At 40.8% G+C, this 10,620-nt stretch overlaps 1 protein-coding gene across 4 annotated transcripts in view; it reads left to right on the top strand.

Moving 5' to 3' along the window:
• pik3r2 (phosphoinositide-3-kinase, regulatory subunit 2 (beta)) overlaps window positions 1–9,346 on the top strand; it is a 91,540-nt gene extending 82,194 nt beyond the window's left edge. For all 4 annotated transcript variants that reach the window (XM_008433459.2, XM_008433458.2, XM_008433463.2 and 1 more), the window contains exons 12-16: window positions 630–772; window positions 853–1,029; window positions 1,125–1,196; window positions 1,285–1,455; window positions 1,856–9,346. In XM_008433459.2, the coding sequence (XP_008431681.1) occupies window positions 630–772; window positions 853–1,029; window positions 1,125–1,196; window positions 1,285–1,455; window positions 1,856–2,051 (759 nt within the window). In that variant the 3' untranslated portion in view covers window positions 2,052–9,346. The remainder of the gene's footprint in view (window positions 1–629; window positions 773–852; window positions 1,030–1,124; window positions 1,197–1,284; window positions 1,456–1,855) is intronic.
• Window positions 9,347–10,620: the final 1,274 nt, after the last annotated feature.

Below are 10,620 nucleotides of genomic sequence, written 5' to 3' on the forward strand. Positions count from 1 at the left end.
GACATTTCAGTCATCAGATTTCAACATTGATTTAATGACACAGTTTCAACGGTTTGATTGGATGGTTGTTTGATGGTTGATCCACCGTCATTTGTTGACTTCAACCTAACATCAACGATTCTAACTATTTTTCAACGTTGATTTAACATCGCGTGCTATCTGGGACCTTTATGAGAACTCCATTTAGAGTAACCACTAGCAATTATTTTCTGTTCAGTCATTCAAACAGAACAGCAAAGATTTATTTAGTTTATTTGATTACGTATGCGCTACAATCCGGTTACTATAGCAACACACATCGTAGCAGTTTTCTGTCAGTCACCTGTCAACACCAGGAGAGGCTGGTTTCATTTGTAGATTTATAATTGTACTGACATTTATGCAAGGCAACAACAAAACACCATCATTTCCTCCTCATCTTTGAGTGACGGTAAACCTTTGTGATGTATATGTGTAGAATTAAGGGATGGATGAGGACTTAGTGACCCTTCTAACAGCCAGAGAAACAGTAGTGACTCCAGAACTTTTCCTGGCATTTCAGCTGAAGACTTGAAATCATTGTGTGGTGGAAAATTTCAATCATTCTGAAGTTGTAGCTGTTTGCAATACTGGTTTAACACTTCCTGCAGGAGCTGCAGATGAAGCGAACAGCCATTGAAGCCTTCAATGAAACCATCAAGATCTTTGAAGAACAGTTTGAGACCCAGGAGAAATACAGCCGAGAGTCTTTGGAGCGATTCCAAAGAGAGGGCAATGAGAAGGAAATTCAAAAGTATGTTCAGACTTGCATTCTTATTCATCCTCATCCAGCTTGTGGTTTTAGGCAACAATTGTGATATTTTTTCAAATCAGGATTCAGAGCAACTCTGAGCGTTTGAAGTCCCGCGTGAAGGAAATCCATGACAGCAAGCGAAAACTGGAGCAAGACCTGAAGGAGCAGGTGTCTGACAACAGAGAGATTGACAAGAAGATGAACAGCCTCAAGCCAGATCTCATGCAGCTTCGCAAGATCAGGGACCAGTACTTAATGTAAGCACCAGCTCTCTTCTGGCCAATGAGGGCATGCAGGAGACACACATACTGCAGACACGCTCAGCAGCCTTTGGGGGGTTTCTGTTTTTCAGATGGTTGACACAGAAGGGAACAAGGCAGAAGAAGATCAATGAATGGCTGGGCATAAAGATCGATGCTGATGAGTAAGTGTTCCAGCTCAGATCTGGATGCTTAGTAAAACCAGCCATTAAGAGTGGCACTACAACACTAACGCTTGACTTTTTTGTTCAGCTCCTATTCTCTGGAGGAAGATGACAGCTCACCTCACCATGACGATTGTACCTGGTATGTAGGTGACATCAGGCGCTCCCAGGCGGAGGAAATGTTGAGAGACAAATGTGATGGAACCTTTCTCATCAGGGAAAGCCAATCACAGAAGGGCTCTTATGCCTGTTCTGTTGTGTAAGTTTGTGTTCTTCTAAATAAGAATGGATTTCACATCCTTGATCTGACACTGAGATCCAGTGTACTATCACATTAAAGTACAAAAAAAATTATGACAAAATGTGAAACACCTGGGTGGACCTAGCCTCGCCTTCAAGATTCAGCTCCTCCTGTAAGATGCGGTTTCCAAGCTTCTGCCTCACAGAGCAGCCCTCCCCCATGACTCCCTCATAGTTGATTATGCTATAAAATGCTACTATGTGCCTGAAAAACACATAATGCTGTCCCTTGAAATACTTATCAGGCACAAAAATCTTTTATGAATCTTTTATACTGGGAACCTAGAAACTGCTTGAGTTTAGTGCTCCTGTACTGCACCGTTACTGTAACCTGGTAATAACTCTGCTCTTCCTTTCAGTGTTGATGGCGACACAAAGCACTGCGTCATCTACAAGACACGCACAGGTTATGGATTTGCTGAGCCCTACAATCTGTACTCGTCTCTCCAAGAGCTGATACTCCACTACAAAAACGTCTCCTTGGCCCAACACAACGACCATCTGAATGTAAATCTAGCTTATCCAGTCTTGGCCCGCTCCCAGAACCTGAAGTAGAACCAGCAGCCCAGATGATCTGTAGATTTACCAGCAGTGGGGCACCGAGCCTCTGGAGTCCAGGACAGTGTCAACTGTTTCAGGGAAAGAAGTGTATTTTTGTTTGGAACCTGAAACATCTATAGTTCCCTAACAGAACCCAGTCCATTAAAAAACACTCCTCCCAAAAAGCACATCACTACTGACACAGAGCTACTGGCTGAGAGAGTAAAAGTGAGCCTCTACATTAGCCAGTCACAGCTCTACTGGGTAAAATCTACAAAAGGCCCCAAACATCCACAGGAAGGTAGACTGGACACAGAGATGTTAGAGACAACATGTGTTAAAGGAGAACAAAATAAGCACAAACAAGTCTTTTTAAGGCTGCACAAAAGAGATGGAAAGAGCATGTAGTGAAACTATTGGAAATATTGAACTTTTTTTTGTTTTTGTTTTTTTTTGTCTTGAGCACAAAGTATCTGTGTTTAAACAAATGTCCTATGTGTAAACTCCAGACTTTCTGGAAACACAGACAAAAGTATGCTTTTTAACTCCATAAAGGAATGGCTGCTCACTTCCCACCTGAAGCCACCGTCAGCCACCTGAGAGGATCCAGCAGGTCGGGGCTGGGCTGTGGGTTTTTAAGGGTTTTACCTTCCAGAAGCACACAGGAATAGTACTGAGTGACCACAAGCTTCTGTCACTTTACATTTTAAGGGTTGAAAGGAGAGGACTGGGAATAATAACAATGTGGCTACAGCTTTAAAAGATATACAGGCAGGTATATTTTTTATAGACTCATTTATTTCCATCTGCTTTGCTGTGTGGCTCTCTCATTAGGTCTCTTTTTGAACTAATGAGGAAAAAAAACATTAAACGATGATTAGGAGCAAATGCAAGGTACATATTTGCTATTTTGTCAATGGCAGAATATACATTTTGAATCACAGTACGCTAGATTGTGAGGTACATTTACAAACACAGTTCTATGATTCAGGTGTGCTGCATCTGACGCCTCTTCCTGTTTTTCCTCCTCTAATACTGTAGCACCCGTAGCTATTGACACTCTGCACTGTTAGCACTAACAACTTCTTTTGCGTGTAGATTCACTGCGGTACCAGCGCTTGTTGAGTATCGACCTCTGTGATTCTTCTACCATCGGTACTGAATTAGTTTCCTGTAAAGTTGGAATAGACTCCCAGTGGTGTAATCCCCTCTCAGATAAACAGAGTTTATGATGGTACATCTCTGCTGCACCTGACTGTTCATTTAATCTGATGCTTTTCATCTGATTCAAACCTGGAGAACATTAATGTACAAAAAAGAGAGAAAAGAAGGCAGTAATATATGTTGTGTACAGTATATTTTAGACACACATGCTTTAGATGTATGTGACTTTATAGAGTTCCCTAGTTTCCTTTATGTTTTCAGAAAATTTGTTGTTTTCTTAGGTTCTGTTTGAGGATTTGGATGATCTGTCAAATGTCAGGAAGTGTTCTCATGTAGCACAACAGGAATAAAAGAACACATCCTTTTGCCATTCAGCTAAGAGATTACCCGCTATGACGTGTATGGAGGTCTTCATTTGTTTTTGTTTTGTTTTTTTTAATTGGACAAATGGTTGAAAATCATTTGTGTGGTACTCCAGGCACACTAAATTTTAGATTGAGGATCCATCTCCAGATCAGTCCATGTCTACTTTTCTGTACTGTGGCTTTGATCTCCTCTTACTGTTTCTGTGTGCGTTTGGCTCAAGGGACTAATTGTTGTCACCACCATCGCTTTTAAATGACAGTTGTACAGATACAGAGATATGCAGTTCCTTTTGTGGTCAGTGGAGGCACTGCAGAGACAAGTTACAAGGCTGCTTTTAAATTTGATTCTCAGACACAAATCTTTCATAATTTCTTACACAAATGACTGAGAATGGTAAAATATATATTTTTGTAACCTGGAGCAGACCAGTCGTTTATGATCGAGTGTTTAATACTCTTTGCTTCATGTGTTTTTGTCAGGGTTAGAAATGTTTCCAATATGCGATCTTCACCAGTGTTCTGCTCCTAACAGCAGGCGAAGAGGTGGCATCAGAAGTTGTTTGTGAAGACCTTTGCTTCGAACTTGAGCACAGCTCTTTGAGTGTCGCCGCTTACTGAGCTGAATTGACCCTGGGAAGCTCAAATTAAGATGGATCCATTGTACTATAGAGTCATTTGCATAGTTGTTTGTACGGCGTAGATCCCAGGAATGAAAGCAGAGGCAGCAGCCAAGCTTCTGGTTAGAGGTCTACAGTGCTGAGGGAGTGCCTTCTGTTATCCTGAGGGGTTTGTGTTGTGCTTGTTGTCACCATTAGATGGTGCCATCGCCACCATGTTGTCGTGTCACACATTTGCCATATCTAAGGTTAAGGAATATCTGGCAAATGAGCCTAGTTGTTGTGTGTATGTGTAGTGGAGAGAATGACCGGCTTTGCTGTAACATCTGAGGTTTTTACATCCTTTTTTGTTCAGTTGCAGCTGTACAGTAGCTTGGTTCTCTATCGTTGTGTACTAAAGCTTTGGGTTTTTTCTATAACTATCTGGAATGAAACACAGATGAGTTAGAAATGTGAACAGTATCCATTTTTAGCCTTATGCAGTTCTTTGCTAGCCTCCCAAGTTCCAGCAATATTCTTTTTTTTTTCTTGGATATCTTGAAGTGGGTTGTGTGAAGTACATGTGACAGCAAAGGACTGACCTGACATAAACAAGCAGCAGCAACATCCCAGTTTGGAGAATAAATAAAAATGGTTCTATATGTCAAATATATATCTTATAAGCTCAGCATTGGTGAGAATAAACTGCCTTGCATGCATTTCTTTAAATTTTATCCTTCTATCAACAATTAACGTAACTATCCAATACCCACGAAGAGTCAAAAAAATTTGAATGATTTAAAAAGACGTTTCTTGCCTTGTTCTTGTTTGACTGAAAATTCTCTGGAGTCTTCTTCATTTTTCTGAGTACAATAATGCTGATTCAAATTTTATTTCTTAAAATATGAACCTCTCCTTTTCAAAGTTATTAGAAAGCTATACTCAGTAAATAAATACGTATATCTAGATTTTTCATTTTGTTAAGCTCTGACCTTCTATAGCCAATTAATGCTACTTTTGATGTCTCTTGATTCACTATAAATGAACTACATATATTTCTACTTCTTGGATGAACTGACAGTTTGACTGTCTTCACAATAAAATTTTCATTTTTAAATAAAACCAGGATTACCAATAATCAGCTTTGCGTTTGTTTGTGAAATATAGAAATGCATAATGTCATCCTTCAGTATGAGCAAAACCCAACTAAAAAGAATTCTCCCAAATGAGATTTCTAAGACAAATTGTAGACCACTAAGTTTAGTTTGATTTTCTCACATATTCAGTATATATAACATATATTTAGACAAATCATTTAATCTTCAAAGTCCTTTGAAAATATGCAGAAAGACAATAACACATTAATTTTTTGTTTATTTATTGAAATGTTCACCAATATTATTGCATATGGCATGTTTTCCTAATATCATGCAGCCCTGCTTACTAGGTCTTCTTCCTCCAGCAACAACTTCCACTCTGAAAAGTGTTGTCAGTGAAGTCTGTTAGTGATATGGTGCACTCTCCTTTCTGGTCACCAGCTGATTGTTCCATGCTTCTCTACTTAGACATCACCATGACTTAAGAACTCCTTTGAACTCTCTCAATTGACATCTCCAAAGGCTGCCTCTGCTGGCACATACATAAGGTGACTAACGAAGCTGGAACAATGCCTACAAACAAAAAAAGTAGCACCCACTTTCAAAGAAAAAGCACAGATGAAATTCATTTTATACAATCCATTCTGTGTATGGATCAGGGTCAACCAAAACGCCTTGTGGTCCAATGGTTTACATTTGCAGCAGTGGAGTAAATGCAGAAATCAAAATGTAAGACATTTTAGTTGTTAGTTCACTTACTCTGCTGGTGGCTCCCAGTTCAATAACGGGTCACAAATCTTCTGGTTCTTGACTTACTAAATCCAGTGTTTTGATGTGAGCTGCAGACAGATGGGGCATCTCGAAGCTCAGTCTCTCCCTGAATTGACACACTAATCACATCCTGAGTCACCTCCTCTGTACATTGCTGCAATAAATCATTTATCTCCAGTGGCATGCGAGAGAGGCCATCTGCATTCATATTGTATTTGCCTGGTCGATATTTAATGGTGAAATTGAAATCTGCAAGTTGGGCAACCCACCTATGACCTGTGGCATTTAACTTGGCTGTGGTGAGAATATAGGTCAGTGGATTATTATCTGTATATACAGTGAAGTGAGGTGCATGGTACAGATAATCTCTGAATCTTTCACATATTGCCCACTTAAGTGCTAGGAATTCCAATTTTCCTGAATGCATGTGATAATTTTTCTCAGGTGGGGTCAATGTTCTAGATCCGTACCCGATGATAACCATTTTGTTATTTTGTCTCTGATATAGAACTGCTCCCAACCCTACCTGGGAAGCATCAACATGCTTCCCAGGTAGGGTGCACCCAACCAACCTCCATGGAAGGAGGTTGGTTGGGTGAGATCTTGATACCTAAGGATGGGAGGCTCAGTGAGTTTGTCAATGAGTGTGTTTAATGTCTCTTGATGGTTCTGTGTCCAGTGAATGGGAGTGTTTGATGGGAGGTTACCTTTATTTCTTGCAGTGCTGATGTTCCGCCTGGCCTTATGGTTTCATGATGGTGAATTTTTAGGTTGATTTTCAGGTGGACTGACCAGAAGCTGGTCAGTCCAGGTTTAGCTATTCTTGAGAAGTTTGGTATGTATGTTAGGAGATAAATCCCAGCATTTTTCTCAGATCTCCTACAGTTGGGGTTCTCTCCTTCAAAGCTTGAACTGGTGCCACTTCTTCCGGATCAATCATGTAGCCCTCACCAGAGACAAGACGTCCCAGAAATCTCACTTTTCTTTTGAACACCACACACTTCTTTGGGCACAACTTCATGCCATGCTTCTGGTATCTTTGCAACACAGTTCTCATGTGGTTGAGATGAGCCTCAAAACTTGGGCTGTGAACTAAATTATTATCCAGATAGGGCTGGCATATCACATCCCTTAAGCCAACCAGACATTTATCCATGCTTCTTTGGAACTCTGCTGGGGCAGCACTCAAACCGAAGGGGATTCTGATCCACTGGTACAGACCCCATGGTGTTATGAAAGCAGTTAAGGGCTGACTTTTCTCATCCAGAAACCCTTGACTTCCCCTGATCCAATACACAGAACCAGGAGCTACCAGTGAGAGAATCAAGCATGTCTTGAATCCAGGGAATGGGGTCAGGGACAGATTTTCTGTTTAATTCCCAGTAGTCACAGCACAACCTCAGAGCCCCATCTTTCTTGCTCACACACACCACTGGTGATGCATATGGGGAGGTTGACTGAGTTATCCAGCCTCTATTCAGTAGATCTTGAAGGTATTCTTTAACTTCCTGATGTAATGGCTTGGGAACTGACATATGTTTTCTTCACTGGAGTGGTGTCATACAGAGTGATGTGAAGTTTCAGGGAGGGAATTAAACCTATGTCACCTTCATCATAAGCGAATGCATGACACTCTTCTCTCAGTATCTGTCTCACAGTCTGTCTTTGGCTTTCCGTTAAGTGGCTGAGGTCAACTGAGGATCCCACCGTATTGGCTTCTGTTTTTCTGCTTTGCTGTTGCTAATCAGAGACTTTGTTCTGGGTTGAAGTGTCATCTTTATGTTGTTCACCATCAGTGATGTTCAACTGTTGCGCATTTACAGTATAAGCTGTCTTTACTGCTACTAGATACCCCAGGACTGCACGCTGATACAGAGTAACATTATACTTATGTTGGAAATTGGGACTGATACAAATCCTGACCTTTCTGTATTAACAGTCATGAGACCCTCCTCAACACTGACACCCTCTGGCAGTACTGATTCCTCCAAGGGAACAAAAAGAAGATCCTCCCCTCTGAACTGAGCTCCAGTATTCACTTTAACATGTATGATGGTGATTTGCTCAGCTGCTAACTTAATTTGACTTCTCCTTGTGTTCACAAAATCCACATCAACCTGGCTATCTGATGTCTGAATTAGTTTGACCATTGTCTCTGCAGTTTGGACATTACACCAAAGGCCACACACACATTTTGGATGACTTCAGGTTTTCTGTGTTGAAGTGTGTTGTCTCCTAGCACTTCCTCTATAACACTGTAGCCAATTATTGGCTATTGTGCCACACTGGAGTCACTTGACACAAGAACTGGTACCAACAGGGGTTCTGCTGAGAGCGAGTCTTTACCCAGTCTAAATTCCACTTCCGCCCAACCCAGAAAAGGAATTTGTGTCTGATTTGCTGCAAGCCCAATAAGTGTATTCACCTCCAGAAGTTCATTCAGAGGTCTAACTCGCTGGTGTGGTAAGTGTAATTGTCTTCATTCTTCATTAATGAGACATGCCTCAGCACCAGTGTCCCATAATACTTCTATTGGAGTGGCACAGCCAGTAATGAACAATGCATCTCTTACCTATGAGGTTCAGAAGTTTTTCTCTGCTCCGTGGATTCATGTAGTAAGGTGTTGGGGTAGGTGAAAGTTCTGTATAGGAACTTGGTTTGTTTGTGGTGGGACTGAGTGTTTTGTGTGGGGGTACATTTTTTCCTTCAGTTCTATAGCTCTAAATAGGAAGTTCTGTGCCGATTCTTTTGGATCTTGTAAAATGTTCATCAGCTGATGAAGGAGGTCAGAGGAAGAGTCAACTTTCTCTCTCAGGTGGAGCCCTGGGCTTATGGCATGTATGACTGCTTCCAGGATCTCAGTCTTTGAATATCCTTTCCTCTGCCCAGATTCATTTTGATTGATCAGGCTCGTATAGGGCAATTTATCCCTCTGACCAGCTTCTCCAATCTGCCCACAAATCCGAAACTCCCACCTGAGGGTCACTTCTGGTATTTGAGGTGATGGAGCACAGTGTGATTCAGTCTCCTCCATATGCACCATCATACTCAGTTTCTTCTATAAAACCCCAATTTCCTCCTCTATACGCTGTCGGGCTTTGTTATGTTCCTCCCGCAATTCCTTGTACTTGACTTTTAGTAAGTTTAATTCACCTTTGTCAGCTTGTGTCTGTTCTGGTGTTCCGGTCTTGTGCGAAATTCTGTTCCCCCATGAAAACATGTTCCCCCTGTGCCGGGAGCACGCATTGCAGCCAGAGAGGTGGATCCGGCGGATCTGACCATTTTCAAGGCGCTTCTGATCGATTTCTCGGTAAAAACTACTCATATAATCATGTCAGTGGTGTAACTTTCAGTTTAATCGGCAGCTATCAAAATAAAAATACATACATAAATAAACGAAGTCTTGTGTGGAGGTCTTTTTACGCTGTTTTGTTATTTTAACTTTGGCAAACAATGATCAAATGTCACCAAATCCACAAGATTTGTTGTTGATGATGAGAAGAATCAACGCAGTTAAAGACTTGCTGGTAAATTAATTTGTTTTCATTTTATGTAGGGGGAACAGATTATTTCAGGCGGCTGAAAGAGCTAAAATATGTTGTTCCGCCCTCCTAACTTTGACAAATACAGAGCAACTGTTATCAAAATCACAGGGTTTATTGTTGATAGTGAGAGGATTAAACACAGTTAAAGATTTGCAGGTAAATTTGTTTCCATTTTATAGAGGGGGAACAGATTATTTCAGGCAGCTGAAATATCCATTCTCTCCTCTTCCCCCATAACTTTGGGAAATAAAAAGTAACTTTTCAAATTCTCAAAAATTATGTGTGATAGCATACTAGACATTTCCTTAATCCAGTAATCTGTCATATTTTACATTAGAACGGGATTTACCAAAAAGTCTACACTGATCTTTTCTGTAAGTCTTTATTTTTGTGCCCTGCTATAAGCCAGCTTCCCTCCTCTTGTACCAGAAATGAAAAATTATAAATGCACAATACGTGTTGGAAACCTATGTTTGTTGGAAACCTATGTTTGTTGACTGATTTGTCAGGTTTAAGAGACAAAAGCTGAAAAAAGATAAATTCTCTTTGCGTTTAAAACACAAAACAGACCTCCACACAAGACCTCGTTTATTTACTTATGTATTTTTATTTTGTAGCTCCCGATTAAACTAAAAGTTACAATACTGATATGATTAGTTTTTATCGAGAAATCGATCAGAAGTGCCGTGAAAATGGTCAGATCCGCCGGATTCACCTCTCATGCTCCCGACGCAGGGGGAACAGATTTTCACAAGGGAACAGAATTTCAATCGGCATTTCTCCCTCAGATACGGTTCCCACTGCATCTTCTTGCCGCTCCGCCCCGTCCACGCGGCAAAAATACGCGCGTGCTCGTGATGAGCACTGAGAAAACACGCGCGTAGCAAGCACTCTTGTTCGGCGCACTTATCTGGGGAACTACGGACACCGTGAAAGCTCAAACAACATGCTTCAGCAAAGTTGTCACACTTTCTTCACGTTTTTGCGCGAAATTAATAATAATACTAATACTACTACTAATAATAATAAATAAATATATGTTATAT

Source organism: Poecilia reticulata, linkage group LG17 (genome assembly GCF_000633615.1).
Source record: "Poecilia reticulata strain Guanapo linkage group LG17, Guppy_female_1.0+MT, whole genome shotgun sequence".
In the NCBI taxonomy this organism is placed as follows: domain Eukaryota; kingdom Metazoa; phylum Chordata; class Actinopteri; order Cyprinodontiformes; family Poeciliidae; genus Poecilia; species Poecilia reticulata.